The sequence below is a fragment of the Phallusia mammillata genome, chromosome 1 (assembly GCF_965637545.1).
Source record: "Phallusia mammillata chromosome 1, kaPhaMamm4.hap1.1, whole genome shotgun sequence".
In the NCBI taxonomy this organism is placed as follows: Eukaryota; Metazoa; Chordata; class Ascidiacea; order Phlebobranchia; family Ascidiidae; genus Phallusia; species Phallusia mammillata.
Window position 1 is genome coordinate 29,055,778 of NC_137252.1, and position 18,693 is coordinate 29,074,470.

The 18,693-nt window shown below is 36.6% G+C and overlaps 1 protein-coding gene across 6 annotated transcripts in view; it reads left to right on the top strand.

Annotated features, from left to right (window-relative positions):
- The window catches only part of LOC145216134 (titin-like), a 52,654-nt gene that overhangs the window by 4,753 nt on the left and 29,208 nt on the right, over positions 1 to 18,693 (top strand). For 4 of the 6 annotated variants that reach the window (XM_080084476.1, XM_080084477.1, XM_080084479.1 and 1 more), the window contains 12 exons: positions 6,355 to 6,526; positions 6,804 to 6,924; positions 10,561 to 10,730; positions 11,957 to 12,107; positions 12,245 to 12,423; positions 12,605 to 12,731; positions 14,221 to 14,375; positions 15,321 to 15,474; positions 16,036 to 16,211; positions 17,196 to 17,349; positions 17,562 to 17,804; positions 18,105 to 18,359. In XM_080084476.1, the coding sequence (XP_079940602.1) occupies positions 6,867 to 6,924; positions 10,561 to 10,730; positions 11,957 to 12,107; positions 12,245 to 12,423; positions 12,605 to 12,731; positions 14,221 to 14,375; positions 15,321 to 15,474; positions 16,036 to 16,211; positions 17,196 to 17,349; positions 17,562 to 17,804; positions 18,105 to 18,359 (1,822 nt within the window). In that variant the 5' untranslated portion in view covers positions 6,355 to 6,526; positions 6,804 to 6,866. The remainder of the gene's footprint in view (positions 1 to 6,354; positions 6,527 to 6,803; positions 6,925 to 10,560; positions 10,731 to 11,956; positions 12,108 to 12,244; positions 12,424 to 12,604; positions 12,732 to 14,220; positions 14,376 to 15,320; positions 15,475 to 16,035; positions 16,212 to 17,195; positions 17,350 to 17,561; positions 17,805 to 18,104; positions 18,360 to 18,693) is intronic. The other 2 variants (XM_080084478.1, XM_080084482.1) reach the window with 2 other exon arrangements.

An 18,693-nucleotide genomic window follows, 5' to 3' on the forward strand; every position in this document is an offset into this window, starting at 1 on the left:
TTGGTGGGTTTCTTGGTGGACGTTTTTGCGCCATGGCAGTTAGGGGCTTGTTAACAGCCCTATGATGTCAGAAACATTATCGGTTGTTGCTCAAAACACCTCTAGTGGTCAAAATTTTAAACATTGGCGGATTGGGCTGAAATTTTGCAGTACTATTGATTGAGTCATTGTGGTTTTTATATATTTTTTAGTTTGTGTGTCGAACCCAATTAGTTACCCTACTAGCCCCCTAAAATGGGTCAGTTTTTTTAAAACGTTAAATAGGACATACTTCAACCAATATCTGGGGTGAATCTAATTTTATAGTTTGTATTCTACATAGTATTATTATTTAAGCCCAGTGCCGATCACTGTGTTTTACCTTACAACACCCGACTTTTGCATGGATATATATCTCTTCAAATGCATTATCTACAACTTTGCATGTGTGGGGACCCATGAGTTTTTGCCTGCAGAAATGACTAAAGTTATAAAAGACGGTGACTAATATGGGACCCAATGCAAAATAAGCATAGGAAATATATTTATGTTTTAAAATAGGTTATAGTTTATATGCAAGGGCAATATGTGCTAAGCCACCCTTCTAGTTTGTTAAACGTGTTTGGTCAAGAAAGAGTGCTCAAATTTATTAAAATTTGGACAGATGTTACATATTAATCTAAATTTGATCCTCCTGAAGTTTGACCCTGAATGACCCAGCGGTTCACCCGCAGGCCCCCGAAACGTAAAAAATTAAAAACGGCTGTACTGACTAAAGTACATCATCTAGGAGTTATGTGCTCTGTTGGTTGGTGCAATGTGAGGTCTTCTAAAGAATTTTCTAACTTTTAACAGGATTTACCCATTTTTATCCCTTAAACCCCCGAAATATTCGTTTTTGTCTAATGCTGGTTTGTCAAATGCATTTGGTCAAGAATGAGTGCTTTAATTTTTTTCAAGTTGACACAGATGTTAGCTATTGTTTAAAACCTGATCCTCTTAAAGTTTGACCCCAAATGACCCAGCGGTTCACCCACAAGCCTCCAAAACGTAAAATTTTGAAATGGCTGTACTGACTAAAGTACATGATCTAAGAGTTTCATGCTTTGTTGGTTGGAAAGTACATGATCTAAGAGTTTCATGTTTTGTTGGTTGGTGCAATGTAAGGTATTCTGAATAATTTTCCAATTTTTTATTGGATTTACCCATTTTTTACCCCTTTAACCCCGAAATAATCGTCACCCCTTAAATCCTGAAATAATCTTTTTTGGTTTTAGGCCAGAAATACAAGGCCTAATGTGCTGAAATTTCAAACAATTGTTTGCAGTAGTTTACTCGTTTAGTATTCAAAAATTTGCCTTAATCGGCCAAATAATGACTTTCACAGCCCATAGTTTGTGTACACTGTCAGTCAGACAGAAGTCCCAAGGGAGTCATTTACTGGTTTACGATTAAAACGATTTAGTGCAGAGCGGGAGGGATCAGCTTGACGTCCGGACAGACGTGTTAAGAGACAGTCTTTTCGGTGATTAGAAATCAGCTGTTTTTTTGGTCCTTAAGAATCTAAAAATCACTGCAACATTTGTTTACCGTAAATCCGCACAAACATGCGTGTGGGGACCCATTAGTTTTTGTTTACAAAAACAATAATATGTGTAGATCAAATGATGTGTATAGTAAATTGGTAAATATCGTATAGAATATATAAAATGGAAGTATATCAGAAAGCCACCCTTCTAGTTTTGATGGTGGTTGCCCCGGTATTTGACAATGTTTATTGGCAAAGCAACCGACATTGCAAACGAACTTCGGTCACTACCTTCCATAACCTTTCTTAACACTTATGTTACAAAAACTGGATTTAAAGTGATAAAGCTGCCCACCACGATAATAAATAAATAACCAGTCGCGACCATGACAACAAAAGTGTTTGTGATTTGGGTCGCTGGGCATTGGACTGTTTTTTGTTGGTCGCACTACCGAGTATTTGCGGACGCCTTGATTTGAGACACTCGAAACACTATCTGCGACAGTTACTTGCACTTGAATTTACGTATGAGTTGTTTGTTTGTTAAAATAACAATTGTGATAAAACAATAACATGAAGCTTGTAATAAAGGCACAGACCTAGCAGAATTAACAACAACGTTGTTTCCCCATATAATGTGGGCAGTTTCTGTGGGCCAGATAATTTTGCTTGGCGGGCCGCAGGTTGCCGACCCCGGCTGTATATAAAAGATTTTAGCAAATGAAAGATATAAACAATGCGCCCAACTCGTGCCGACAAAACCCATGACAATTCAATGCACACCCTCAGTATGAATAGGATATCAACGATTATATTGTGCCTGAACCCTTGAATTGTGAAAAGTATTGGCAACATTTCACGGGAAGGCTTTGCATGTTAGGCTTTAAGTATATACCTAGCTCTTGTTTGTCCCTCCCCATAAGCCTAGTCCAACTAAAAAAATGTGTTAATTTAGTTTTTGAGTATTTTAAAAGATATGAAAAATGAAATTATACGGGCATTTAATCTAACATTCATTTCTGTTGTTGCGAATCAAAGCTGTCAAAAAGCCCGAAGTTTTGCGTTACATATGATAACAACTTACTGAGAGGTCCTTATATGTACACAAATGTAATAAATATTCTAGCAACAACCAATTCTACTATTTCTTTACTAATATTTCGCATTGTGGAGCGGTCCCACCAACCTTAAAAAAATGACCATGATTTCCACGTGGCAGATAAATGCTTATGTTATGGCATTTCGGTCATCATGCAATATGCCATGCAGTTGTGTTGTGTGTTGACGCACGATCTCATTGCATAAACAAACCAACCTGTACAAGTCCTAGCCCAGCAGTTCCTATTTTTTTACACACCCGTCCCTTACAAACTGAAATATCGCCAATTTCCCTGACAAAAATCAGATGAAAAGCAACAGTCGTTGCAGATACAGCCGCAATTCTTTGTGTATTGTTGACACTTCTAGTGCTAGTTTAGTATTTTATGTGTTAAATTAGTGGTTCTCCAACTATTTAATTATATTTCTTTGCGATCCTTTTGCTTTTATTTTAAAGACTATAATTAGAAAATGAAAGCTTAAGTTAACAAACAGTAGCCCGTTTTCCCATTTTTCACAGCACGATGCAGAATAGGAGCTAGCTTTGCAAATTTACGCGTAACAAACATCCAAAGGCAGTGTGATATCGAGGAAAACAAAACATCAGGATTGTCTTGGCGGTCCCTGCAAAGTTGCGTCACGGGCCCTTATGGAACCGCGGACCCCAGTTTAAGAACCACTGTGCTAAACATTAAAAACGAGTTTTTTTATCCACACCTTTTTCCTCCCTAAAAACACCGAGTCACAAATTTTCTCCCAGAAATTTTGAAATTTCCTCTTGGTGAGCCAAGTGGCTCAGAGTCGAAAAACGGGCCTGAAATTGGAGCCCGAACCCGGCCCGAAACCGAATCGTTTTTGAGAAGCCTATTTCGGCCCGAAAGACCACGCCAAAAAGCACAATCGACAATTGGTCTTGAACAAGGCGATTTGAGGATGTTTGACATTAGGCCAGGTCAAGCAACTGGCCATTTGGCCGGTTAATTTTAAAAAAATGAAATACTGACACAGAGTGTAAAATCAGGCCCGAAGCAACCCCCGTTTTTAAGAACCCTCCCGAAGCTGACTAGAAAAGCCCGGCCCGACTTACAACTCTGAAGTGGCTTCTATATGAGCACCAGCCTTTTGTTTTCACAGACCATGTGACGCGCAAACGGTTTGAAATGAACGGAAGCCGAGTTGGATATTCGTTTTGTCTGTCGAATCATTGTAAACCAATGTTCTGATAAACACCGGGTCGATTGCGTTTGTACTGAAGAACGTTAGATTAGATGCAAATGAGTTTCCGACTCCAATGTACATACAACTTGGTTAGTTATGGGTCCCCTTCCCTGAAGGGGACACATATTGTTTTTGTCCGTATTTTTTTTTTTTTTCTTTTTTCTGTCTAACGCCGGTTTGTGAGACGCGTTTGGTTAAGAAAGAGTGCTTCAAATTTATTCAAATTTACAGGGATGTTAGATAATAATCCAAATTTGATCCTCCTGAAGTTTGACCCCGTTTGACCCAGCGGTTCACCCACAGGCCCCCTAAACGTAAAATGTTTAACGCTGGTTTGTAACGCTCGTTTGGTAAAGAAAAAGTGTTTCAAATTTATTTAAATTTGGACATATGTTAGTTATCAATCTGAACTTGATCCTCTAGAAGTTTGACCCCGAATGACCCAGCGGTTCACCCACAGGCCCCCGAAACGTAAATGTGTCTAACGCTCGTTTGGTCAAGAAAGACACTGTAGGCAGAAGTACCAAGAAAGTAACTCACTGGTTTGCGATAGCGGGAGGGCTCAGCTTGACGTCGGACAGACGTTTTACGAGACGTCGTTTCAGTGATTAGAAATCAGCTGTTTTGCACAGCAATGCTATGTCGTTTTATTAAGTTATCACTCACATTTTTAGTTTTGGCGAAGGTTTTACACCTATGACGTGATTTAAACCTAATAACCGTGCTTCGGTTTTGTATATGTCAAGAAAAACTTTGTTTTTCAAAGAAAAGATGAAAAAATTAACTTGACTTTTTTGCCAAATAAATGTTTTTTAAATGCTCGTTGTCAGGTTGGCCGCCACATGATCACGGGTTACTTAAGGTCAACTAGTCGGTATTACAAACACAGTTCAACTTTCTTCATAACGTAGCGTTTTTTGACAATTAATTTAGGACTCAATACTCAAGGCATGTATAAATTAGGCTTAACAGTATTGTTGAACACTAAGGACGGCATGCTATTGAAAACGGTGTCAAAAGATCAAACAGTCGTTTGGCGTGTGCACACTGAGAGGTTACTACAGGTCAATGGTACTCGTTTTGCGAAACAAAGTTAAATGAAAAACAATTTGTTATGTATACACTTGTAGCAAATTGCTTTTTAATTTAAAGTGTCTGTAACACAACTGTTACGAACAACAGACTGTACATGCAACACGAATATTTCGTGAAAATAAAGTGTCCGTCACCGAGGTTAAAAACGACATAACAAACAAGCCTTTAAGCAAGGCCACAGCGTGACACGCCCGCACAGCTTTGTACTCACGCCTCACAGTTTAACGTTGGTTTATCAATATGGGGTAAAAACTACACAAGAAAAGTTAACACGTGACACTTGACAAATTGTAAAACACTTAATGTTGCACAGTTTTTTATTTATCTCCGGCATAGAGTTAAAAGCGGGCCTGAACCCGAAGGTACAATTAAGCCAGGCCCGAACCCGAAGCGTTTTAAAAGCCCGTTTTGGCAGGCCTATAGCCAGGGTTGCCATCGACTTGAAACCAAAAATAAGGACAACCGAAAAATTAAATTTTTATGCGAAATAAAACAAACGTTTTTGAACAAATCTTTGCATTTATATACGACCCGTGACATATCATATGTAATATTTTGGCAGAAACGATCTGTTCCAGCCACTCCTTGTTCGTAAAAAATACTTCGTGCATCTCGCAACAGCTCAGGTCTAGGTTTACTTTTACTTGTAGCAGGGATTTGACCAGTAATTGTTGAAAATCAGATAAAAGAAGGACTCAAGTCAAAAATAAGGACATTTCTTAGAAAAAAGGACAATGAACTTTTCTAATACATAGCCCTTCAAAATACGGACAAATCTTAGAAATAAGGACGGTATGGCAACCCTGCCTATAGCAAAGACATAAACCAGGGGTTCTTAACCAGGGGTACATGTACCCCTTGGTGGTACGAATCACTAAAGCAGGGGGTACGACATGAAGGGTGAAATCATACCGTATTTAGGCATATTTTTAAAAAATACGTAGCTAGTTACTTTGTTATATGTCTAAAACGGGTTGGTTTTGTACTAAACTTTACTGTTACAATACTGTTTTAATACATACATTCAGCAAGCAAGTTATAAATACCTATTATTACAATTATGTTAATTCCTATTATTACAACTTTATCAACTTCCGTCGGGCATTTTAGACAGGGGGTACGAGAAAATTTTATGAAAGCTCAATGGGTACGAGCGCTCAAAAGGTTAAGAATCACTGACATAAACAATGGAAAATAATATACATCGGCTTAATTAGAACGTTTTGGATGTTAGAATGTTAGGTTAATAGGTTAGCTATTTTTTTCGGGCCCGAATCAAGCCCGTTTGTTTAAAAGAATCCTAAACCCTAAACCGCCTTGACGTAACAAATCTGCTCCTTTGTAGCATGTGGTAACCTGTACAATGGGTTGCTTTATATTCGCTAACGTTAGCTTGGAGAAAAATATCAAGTGAATAAAACCTTTTTGTTCTCCAGCAAACCAATGGTGGTGCATACAATATACACGAGCCTGTGTTGCTTGCTACACACCGTCATGCGCTTCAGGTATTGTGCTGTTTAAAAATCAGAGGAAAATGAGTCGTACCAGGAAAGGGCCACCCCCGGAAAACCAATGCAACGATAAAAGGTTTTAACACATAGATAACCGGTACGATGAGTTGCTGCAATGTAAATGCATACAGTTAGGTTTATACCTTTGTCTGTTCGTTGCACAATATGCAGCTTTACAAATTATGTGATGTTCTTTTGTAAAATCGTCAATAAACGATTTCAATTAACAATTTTAATCAGTTTTGTTACGTTCTTGGGATATTCTTTTTGAAAGCCCGTAGAGTTTTTTTTGGGAAAACCGTTTAACGTTGAATTAGAATTTTGTTTTTTAATTGCGACAAATTAACATTTTACTTCAGTTTTTTTTCCTCTAGAATTGTTAATTCGTGTCATTGTTGAATCTGAAAAGAGATTGAGAGACAGTGAAAAGCTGAAGAATGAGTTTCGTTCGGGGTTTAACCCTGCTAATGATAATATATTCATTGCAGTGCCAAGGTATGTGAAGGTCTTTAAATTGTTTTTTAACATTCTAACCGTTTGTTTTTGGTCGTCTGCCTCTTACAGTGTCTGTTAACATTTGCTAAAAAATGTCAATAAATTGTGCAGTACACTTTATTAAAAATATAACTTTTTTATAAATTGGAGCCTTTTTATTGATATTTAAGTTGGCTTGTACAATTAACTACTACATACGAATCCGGTTAATCGCATCATCGATTTGCCAAGAAATATGATGCGAATAATTATGCGATAATCCGGTTGCTATGTAAACCAGCGCTCTTCAACCCATTTAGTGACACTGAACCAATACAAGTAGGCCACATAAAAGAAATAATAAAAACATGCATTTTATATGTCACATCCCAAGCACATAGTAAAAGTTAAATTTAGTTTAAATCTTTAATTAAACGATTCACTAAAGCGCATTCCCAGGTTACTTAGATCGGTTGTTTCTACATTTGTCTCGCGATTTAGCCAGAATGTATCAAAACTGTGTTTATTAAGTTACAATTGATCAATGGTGTAACCAAGGTTAACTAAATTGTACATGCGGGTTCTGTTGTTCGTAACAGTGATGTTATGGATCATTAATGTTTAAAGAACTGCAACAAACCCCGCCTAACCCCTGAAAGGGTTGTGCCGAATCCCGGTTGAATAACCCTGATGTAAACAGTACGCGCCATCTAAATAAGTTCTTATTTTCACTTCCCCAGCTAAAACAAAGTTGCATTGACAGTAAACTACGGCTACGGAGCAGCATTTCCACTCTTTTGTTGCTGAGAATAGAAATAAGTACTCTTAAGTCAACATATGTTATCTTTCACAGCGCCGAACATGACGTCATGCTTCTTAACTGTCTTGGCTATTGTGTAATCGCCCAAGTCTGTTGAAGAAACAGCAGCAATGCACCCATACGATTTAATTGGCTCACACGCCACCAGTTCGCTTAATTTGTGCCTTTTCTTCCTGCTAGATTTATTTCAAAAGATGTATTGCATTGCACCGTAGCCAGAGGCGTATCCTTAAAAAGACGTGTTAAGCGACAAAGTGTGTAAGCATGCCCTAAACCAGTGGTGGCCAAACTACGGCCCCCAGTCCTGTTTCATCCGGCCCGCCAAACACCTTGCCTGTTTTTTTTACTCCAGACTTTAAAAGGCTTCTTCAAAATTGTGGACAATTGCATTTATCTCATTGATATATAAACCTTTTATTTGATACAAGTGTAAACAAGATGGTGTTATTTATTGTTATTCTACTACAATAATATATATTTTAATAAAGATGACAACCAGTTACGACAAATTTTACGTAAATCTCTTTTAATCAGGCCCTCCAGTGGCAAGACAGTTGCAAATTTGGCCCTCTGGTAAAACAGTTTGGCCACCCCTGCCCTAAACTAAAAGTAAAAGACCGAAACCTGGTCAAACTCGGTTTCTGTTAAAACCCGTTATCCAATTGTCAAAAAATTAATAGTTTTTAGCCAAACCGTAAAGAGTCAGATCGCGGCGCTACTTTCTAGCTTACTCAACAAAACTGTTGCAAGATTAGCGTGACTGTCACGTGATTCAACCTACGATCGTTGCTTTAAAATTTGGAACCAACACTAGCCACTAGAGCAGGGGTTCTTAACCTGGGGTGCACGCACCCCAAGGGGTGCGGAACTGTTCCTAGGGGGTGCGGGGATGCTGAATCATTAAGGTTGGTTAGGTCTATTCTATTTAAGCAATTACAGAAGGGGGAGCGAAAATTGGTTAGTGATTTGAAAGGGGGTGCGAAAATTGGTTAGTGATTTGAAATGGGTGCAGCAAGGAAAAAAGGTTAAGAACCACTGTACTAGAGGAATAAATGCTTTTCCGAATCGGTGATTCACCTGTTAAGTTGAACAAGGTCACGAATAGAAGACATCAGTTATGCCAAGCATTGACAAATTACGAATTACGTGAACCTAAACAACATAGTTTAAATACCTGCGATCTAACATTTATGACAACCATTACGTGTTTGGCGGGTCATAAACAATACAACAGTCAACGTTTTTTACCCATTTGTTTTACATTAAACATTGTTCAAATCTCAATGCAGTTTGATACTTCAATTTTAGCGCAGTTTGCACTGAGCAAGAAATTAAAATCAGCGTCTTTGCCGGAACATCAGTTTCGTAATTGTAACACGTTGAACTCTTTATTTAGAGTTGTAAACACTTGTTATATCACTATTGGCAATTAGATACGCCAACAAAAAGGATTATTGCGTACGGCTTTAAGCTATTAAATGTCCTAATAGGTTTCTAAAAAGGGAGGGGTTTCAGAAATATTTGCATGTAATTTATTCAAGAACAACTACATTTAGTCATTCGAACGTTGCGCAGCATTTCTGGGATTAGTGCTTTAGTGCAATGGTTATGTTAAAAACCTAATGCGTATTTAAGGTGGGTCTTCCGTTTAAATTAATTCTAACAAAAGTCAAACAAAATATTGATTTGAATTTTAAAATGTTGCTTCAGGGCAGGCAATCAAACGTGCACAATGGTAAAAAGGATAGCCCAATTAGGGATGCGCACATATCGGTTGATTTCACTATCATTTCGTCGTTTCCATTTGAAAAACTCGGTCTGTGTGACTTTTACATAGAGAACATCAATCCGCTTAATCGCACATTTCGTTCAAAATTGATGCGACTATACGGTTAATGCGATTATCCGGACGATTTTTTTTACAAACGATGGACGACGGTTTAGGATTTTTAAGTGTGATGCAATTAAACGGATTATGCGATTAACTGGATTCCTATGCATTACACCAGTGGTTCCCAACCGCCGGCCCGCGGACCGAAGCTTTTATGACGTTTATGATTGTTTTGTCACAAACTGTGTCTAGCATTCAACATTTTTTTGTAAAACATAGTTATTCTTCGCTTTTGAGATGATTTGAGATAGCATTGATTTTGTATGTAAATCGATTGGCGTTTTGTTGTTTGAGTTGAGTTGATTGCCGTTTGGTTTAATTTTGCGCCCTAAATGCATAGGCAATGCCTAAATCTTGCATTATGTTGCACAACGACAACTTTGGCGAACAAAAAGCTTACAAATATCTGTTGCATTCACTACGATCTTTTGTTGCCGGTCCGTGGAATGTTTTTTACATTTTTACCAGTCCCACGGTGTGCAAAGGTTGGGAACCACTGCATTACACAACAATAAAAAACGGCACGCTAAGTCATTATCATTTCAAAATAAGGGCTAACTTAGGACGCAGCGTTTAAAATGTTGCCCGACCCCTGGAGTACTGTTATCTGCATTTCCGTTTTGGTTGCACCAACCTAGTTCGCACTATTATGCCACCTTTTCCGAATACATTTGCTATTACTTGATATATACTGGACTCTAGTAACTAGAGATGTACCGAATATTCAGTTTGCCAAATTTATTCGACTGTAAGTCATCTATATTTGCAAAGATTCGGTAACCAATAAAAATATCTTTCGATTCCTTATGTTTTCATGTCAAACGCGTAGCTTGCGACTTCGCGCAACGTTATAAATGGTTCGACCAAATTGCCAAATATTTGGTTTCGGCTGAACCCAATCTTAGCCTTTTCGGTGCATCTCTAATTTATACAATGGTTTGTGTAGCGATGCCCAGCTGCATTTATTCGGCGAGTACGACCCTCAGTAGGACTGCAGAAATAACGACAGCCGCAGATTGCTTGTTTAGCCAAATCGTTGTTACGGACGATACCGCTGGGCGAAAAATGACGGCAAGAATAAAGTCTGGAAACCTTGGAAGCAACGGAATATGCCAGGTTTGTTTATAGCGTCGTACCTTTAGTGCTGCGCCTGGACAAGCTTCGTCACACAGATCTATGCCCACTGAATCTTGCCCACAGTAAATTAGCTGGGTCGCAATAATACGATGCTCATTAACGGTTGTTGCTTAAAACTCCTCTAGTGGTCGAAATTTTAAACATTGACGGATTGAAATGAAATTTTGCAGTACTATTGATTGAGTCATCGAGGTTTCATATTTTTTAGTATGTGTGCCAAACCCCATTAGTTACCCTACTAGCACCCTAAAATGGGCCAGTTTGTTTAAACAATGTCGGAATTGGCTGAAATTTTTTCAACTTGCAGAATTTACCATTCATAGGAGCTTAATGTTTTGTTTAACCTTGTAGCCCCGATATCAGCCCACTAACCCCCTAAAATAAGTGAGTTTATTAAACAGTGTCGGAATTGGCTAAAATTTGGGTAGCATGTGGAATATGCTGTTTGTAGGTTTCCATTGATGTGTTTTACCTTCTAGCCCCAACATTTACTGAACTAGCACCCTAAAATAGGTTAATTTTCCTAACAACCACTAAATTGAATTTAGATGGCTTGTAGGATTTGCCATTTGTAAATGGTTGTGTTTTACCCTATAGCTCCAACATTTTCCCCACCAGCCCCCTAAAAAAGTGATTTAAAAAAAAACGTTGGAATTAAATGGAATTGGCAAATACTTTGTTAAGTTGTTGTGTTTTGCCCTGTAGCACCACAGTTTAACCAACTAGCTCTAAAATAGGTGACTCTTTTTACAATTTTCAAATTGAATGAAAATCGAACATAAAATTTGCTATTCATAGATGTCTATTTTTTGTTTTATTCCATTGTACCACTATTTACTCCTTCTTTTCTTTGGAAAAGAATGTTAAATAGGACATACTTTACATAGTATTATTATATAAGCCCAGTGCTGATCACTGTGTTTTACCTTACAACACCCGACTTTCTCATGGTTATCTCTTAAAATGCATTTTTTCAACTTTTCATGTCTGGGGACCCATGAGTTTCTGCCTGCAGAAACAACTAAGGCTATAAAAAGGGTGGCTAATATGGAAATCAATATAAATCAATATAAAAAAAATAGGTTGTTGTATGTGCAACAACAAAATGTGCTTAGCTCCTTCTAGTTTCACATAATTTTACAGGACACATGGAAATGATTTAAATGCAATTTGTTACCTCTCAGACAAGTTTGTTTTATCACAAGGTTGTTTCTGATGGTAACCTAATTGCTGAGTTATTAACGGATGGCAGTAAGAATGGAATAGTTTCACAACCTGATTCAGCTACATCTGGTAGTCTGGCAGTGAATTGTTTTCAAGACGGATCGGAAGCAATCACGTTTTCATTTTATGCAGGTTTTCTGTGTTTTTTATACATTCACTGCGCTGTTTTGGGGACAAAAAAGTACTTTTGCGAAATAATTTGAATTTTCAATGTAATTCATTTCTTTATTTGAAAATTACTTAAAACAAACAAGTTATATTTTTTTCAGTTGATTATGCTGGGGATGTTCAGGAGATTGTCAATATTCCACAACAGCCCCAAACTACAAGTGTTACCTCGTTTCAGCCAAACCAATTGCTCCAATGGACGACATTAAATTATGCAGATGATGCATTGGCTGTTGTCACATTTTTGGGGGTCAATCGACATGTGGATGATCTATTACTGGTACTGTACATAAAAAATGCTGTGACCTGTTGATTTACATACTGTAGCAAACTCAAAATATGACATAGAGTCTAAGCTCTGATAAAATATTTTGCAGTAATACTAAAACTACCAGTTTTGGCTTTAAACAACAAAACTTACAACTGGTTTATGTAACCAATGCACAAATTTTTTTTAATAGGTAATTAATGACGATGGGCTGACCGAAATAGGAGTTGCACCTAATGAGATAGTTGTTGGCATATCTCTAACCATCCAGCTCTTGACATCTGAGTCAAGCAACACAGGAAATGTTACTTTTGAAACAGGTTCTGGGCTAAATAACAAATAAAAACAAATATAGTTTAACTATGCTTTTAAAGTGTCATTTATACTTATCAGTTTTATGTACATGATTCATACAATTTAACTCTTAATTCAGGCAATTTTTACCCCATCTTAAATATTGAAATACGACCTTGTTACTAGATATAAGCTTTTTTATGATGAACCTTTTATGAAGTAGTTACATTTTCTATTGCATAAAGTTTTTTTTTTAAATCATTGCCTAAATAGAAAATAATGGAAAGCGTCTATCATTATGAGAGAAAGCTGTTTTTTTTTGTAAACTTTGGGTAAAGTTTTTTAAAGTGTGTTGCTAACTTTTCAGTCAACTCAGTTTGTATGTAAAAAGGTTTTTTATAAAGGCTACCAGATGTACATTACTTGTGTTTGTCGGTTGTTTGGTGGATGTTTTACAGTTGGCAGTTAGGGGGGTGTTAACATCCTGATGATGTCAGATGCATTAACAGTTGTTGCTCAAAATACCTCTAGTGGTCAAAATTTTAGACATTGGCTAATTTGAACACAATTTTACCGCACTGTTTATTGGGTCATTGTGGTTTCATATTTTATGCGTTTGGGTGTAAAACCCCATCCGTTACCTCACTAGCCCCCTTAAATCGGTGTGTTGGATTGAATGAAATTTGGACAGTTTGTAGAGTTTGTCATTTATAGAAGCTTTTTGTTGTGGTTAACCTTTTAGCCCCAAAATTTACCTTGCTAACCCCCTAAAATGGATGAGTTTTAAACAGTGTCAGAATTGATTGAAATTTGTATAGCTTGTAGAATATGCCATGTGTCGATTGTTGAATTCAACCCTTTAGCTCCCACATATACCCCACCAGCTCCCTAAAATGAGTGATTTTTTTAACAATGTCAGAATTGAATGAAATTTGGACAGTTTATGGAACACACTATTTCAGTTGTCATGTTTAACCCTGTAGTCCCACAATTTAACCCACTGGCTCCTAAAATAGGTGAATTTTTTAACAATATTTAAATCAATGGAATTCGAACAGCTTTTAAAATTTGCCATTTATGGATGATGATTGTTGTGTTTCACTTTATTTTGCCTTTATTTACTACTTTTTTCCTTGAAGACAAAACATTTAACAGAACAACTTTAACCAATACCTCAATTGATTATAATTTGTATTGTTTGTACTTTTAATAGCATATTTATTGAAGCAAAGTACTGGTCACTGTGTTTTACCGTATAACAAAAAAGTGATAGTTATCTCTTGAAATGCATTATTTTCAACTTTGCATATGTGGAGACCCAAGAGTTTCTGCCTGCAGAAATAACTAAGGTTTTAAAAACTGTGGCTAATATCGGACCCATATAACATAAGTGTAGGGAATATATTAATGCTTTAAAATATGTTATAGTATATGTGCAATGGCAAAATGTGCTAAGCAACCCTTCTAGTTTTTATTACTATTGTTGCTCATTTTATGCGCACAAATGTTTTGTAGGCTATCAGTGTATGGAAGAATATTCTGGTGTAAAGGAATGGTTCTTGTCATTTAATCAGTTTTGCCCTTCGGTCCAAAGACTGTTACACCTTGAAACTGAACAACCCTACATTATCTCATTTACTCCAGAAGCAGCCCCAGGCGCTAGATGTGATGTAAGTTGTTTAATTAAATACTTTGCTCCTTGTTCTGTTGTATGCAGGAACATTAAGATAACGCTGTTCAGAATCCTTGCTGGGGTCTTTTTGGTATTTTGTTTTCTAGTAAATAGAGGTGGTAAAAAAATTATATTGGAACAAGTTAAAATTGTGAACTAAATGTTTCAAGTCATCCACCGTTTATTTAGGATGAATATATATTTCTAAACATGTTACCTGCGAAATAGGCAACTTAGTATGTGAAAAAAACAGTGCTATAATACTTCACCAGGTACAAAAGTAAATAAAAACAGAAATGTAAGAAATCTGTAAAAGCCTGTTTGTACTGGGTTTGGGTTAAGCCTTCTATATGCTGTCGAAACATGTAGCAAAAGCCTAAAAAACTCTAAATCTCTAGTGTGAAGCAAGAAAAACAATTAAGGACAGGAGCAATGAAATGTGAATGTGATGTAAACTGACAGCATGGTTTGGTTTATGGTTTAAAAAACCTGCTCTTTTCATATAAGGCAGTGGTGCCCAACCTTTTTTGACTCAAGATCGACTTTTGAGGTGGTCCAGCTCTTGGGATCTAACATTTTAATACAAATTAGCAATATAATGCAACATTTTATGTTTACTGAAGGACAAATCGCACTTTTAAGCCTTATTTTACGTTTTTTTGTGGTTTGGGTATGTTTTTTTACAGTGCAATGAGCGCCATTTGTAAACTTGATCCAATACTAATCTAAAAATACAATATTAAAAAACAGTTTGGTTCAAAATTTATTTTGATAAAACCAAACCCTGATGTAGGGGAAAAACATTTTTTTAACTGTATTAATATTAGTGCTTATCTTGCTGGAATAAATCCCATGTCAATTAAATTGTACATTAGCATAACAGTTTATGTAGTGATCGAATAAGTAGGTAGTATGTTACCAATTTTTGTTCTGTATTTTTCAGATATATGAAGGCAACACAACCGATGTTTTGCTTGGAACTTTGGACGACACCCTTTTCAGTGGCAGTGTTGTTACTGGAACATCGAACCAAATCTTTTTCCACTGTTCATTTATTTTAAGATTTTCTGAACAGTTACGGGTTGCCATTAATGAATGTAAGGGCAGATGTTTTAAAGTGCTTTAAAGTTTCTTATTGGCACTGCTCAAACCTTTCTTGTTGAATATTGCTCCAAGTTTTTATCAATGTTTTTAGGATTTGTTTTGGAGCAACATGCTATAAAAAGTTGGCTAATCTGGAATTTTTGTCTAGTGTTGTTGTAGTCTTATTTACTGTTTAAAAAGTTTTTTTTTTCTGTTTCAAAGTTTTTTTTTTTCTTTTGATAGTGCTAAAATTTTACCTCATTAGAATGCCTGATTAGAGATTCTAAACAAAAGGTGTGTGTCCCCTGGGGTATGAAGCAATACAGTAGGTGTTTCATGGATAGGGTGCCAAAATGATGTTCAGGCCTATTTGTAAAATAGTTAAGTTAATTTTTCTTCAGAATTTTATGTTAAACACTACAAAATGATTTACATGCCAGTCAATGGAGACAAGAAATACAAATTTTATGTAACAAATTTCTTAACTAAGGTACTAACAAACTAAAGGTTAAGAACTACTGACCAAAAAGATGATCATTGCACCAAAAGTAAATAGTTTTGTTATTAATTTGTAGACAACTCAACATGCGGTAGTGACATTGTACTAACGGGTGACAGTCATGAATTAGAACTTCCAAATGGTGACTTGTCTGGTCTATACTGCGAGTGGAGGATCCAATCACCTAATTTTCTAAATACTGCTTCTCTCCAAGTTTCACAGTTAACATTGCAAGGAAACAGCTTTCTTCAGGTAAGTTGGATGACTTTCTTTGAAGTAAAGAAAACCAGAAAAAGGCTTTTTATCACATAATGCCCTTTGTTGGTTCTTGTGCCATGGTTAGCTCACCTTTGGCATATTGTTTGGATGGTCTTTTGCAGACAAGTTCTGTGCAAAGTCTTTGTAAAACACAAGTTGTCAAGCCCATTACATTTTCTTTCACCGGCTGTATCATTTTGGACACAAAAGGGCATCAATGAGGCTTTATTGTGTAACAATAGGTTAGACAACTTGTGCTAAGAAATATGGCCAAATATCAGGTAAACGCATTTAACTTGGTCTTAATTTACTTGAAGAGTAAAAAGACAACACTAACAACTAACAAGAAACAAACAGGTTTAAAACCTAGCATTTACGACTATAAATTAATTCGTATAAACTGATTTTGTAGTTTTCTGGTGCTTGAGTTTAGTTCCAAGTGACTTGTTAAGTATACTTAAAAAAAGTTGGTCATAATAGTAGTGATGGGACGATACCAGGAATAGAAGCGAGTACCGAGTACGAGTACCACGCGTATATACCTTCGATATCGAGTACCGAGTATGATTACCAAGTACTTAAATATAGTGCTGTACTTAGTTCACTGGCTAATTTATCTGCAATTTCCCGGGTACAGGCACGCGCACACACACATGCAGAAAAATGTAATCTCCACACGATAGCGAAAAAAATGTACGTAACCTGGCGGAACATTTTACCGATTTTGTGCTCTCCAAAGCAAATAAATATTGACAAAAAGTTCCCCCATTCTTATTGTGTAAACCGGCCTTCTGTATTGAACGTTGGTATCGAAAACTGAGGCAAAATATTTCAATACCGAGTACGAGTATCCATACCACTAAAATTGTTCTATACCATTGATATCGATACCGAGTGCCGAGTCCCGGGTACTCGTCCCATCACTACATAATAGTATAATCTATATTGATTTGATTTTGAACTTCTTCGTTTGTTTAGGTGACAGATCGGTTCACTAGTGACACCATTGTTGAAACTCAAACTTTTTTTCCAAACTTGGAAATAAGTCTTTTCAGTAAAAGTGCAACAACCATTCGCTTTTATGGAGATATCGACCTTTCATTTATATCACCATTTGACATTAAAATAGCAGGTATATACTGTTTTTCAAAAATTTTGGTTTCAAAGTATTTAAAAACACAGCAGTACAAGTGGAATATGTTTCTACTCATGCAATAGTAAAGTTTAAACTGATATAATGAAAAAATAATAATGAGCCAGTTTAAAAAGTGATAGATGTTTTATATTTTTGCTGTTGTAGCATAGTTGATTTACATAAGTTCTATTATTTACTATTACTTCTAGCTTACTGTTTACTGTTTTGCCTTGAATCATACCACGCTACGGAAAACGAGTTAATGCTGCAGTGGTCAAGTCATGGAAGTATAGAACAGTCAACTTTGACCTCTCAACCTGGTGGAACTATGTGGTACTCTAATGAGTTTGAGGGCTGTCTGGCTAATTTACCAATCAACACCTGGCAAAATGTGACAGTAACTGCATTGCGAGGGCTCACTGATGCCATGTTTGAAAAAAGGCTGGCAACAAGTTAGTAGTTCAAAATACTTTTGAAAAGGACATAAATATTTATTTAAAAAAGAAATGCTTTTGTGATCTAATAAAATATTACTCAGATTTTTGCAATCTCACACATTCTTTTGTCCACTGTAGCAGTTAATCTTGCGTTTTGGACAATTTTCAGGTGTGAAATGAAAATGTTAAGCTAAAAAATTGCAAATGAGAGCACCCCATGAACCTGGCCACAATTTGATAAAACTTTTACACCTGTGCTTAAAACTGAACCTTTTAATTTCAACTTGTGACTCCTGTTGCACATACTTTTTTCAGGGCCTGGTAAAATGCACAAGCCATTCCTCATATCAACCGCTGCTACTGAAGCTAAAATTGGCTGGCCTCAATACACTGATGGAAATGTCTTTATTGAAACATACTATGTAAATTGGAACTCGCTAAATGTTGTAAGCAATGGATTGTCGGCAAACATTGATCAACTTCAACCCAACGCATGGCAAAGTGTAAATGTGCAAGCAGTTAATACTGGTGGGGTTGGTCGACAGTCAGATGAGTTGGTATTTGCATCAGGTAAAGGAAAATGTTAGATTTTAGACCAGGGTTTTTCAGCCACCACCATTTACTTTTGCATTGTTATTATGGGTCCCCTTCCCAGAACTTTCTTTCGTCATAAGGTAGCGTTTTTTTGACAATCAATTTAGGAGTCAATGCTCAAGGCATGTAAAAATTAGGCTTAACGGTATTGTTGAACACTCAGGATGGCGTGCTATTGAAAACGGTGTCAAAAGGTCAAACAGTCGTTTGGCGTGTGCGCCTTGAGAGGTTACTACAGGTCAATGGTACTCGTTTTGCGAAACAAAGTTAAATGAAAAACAATTTGTTATGTATACACTTGTAGCAAATT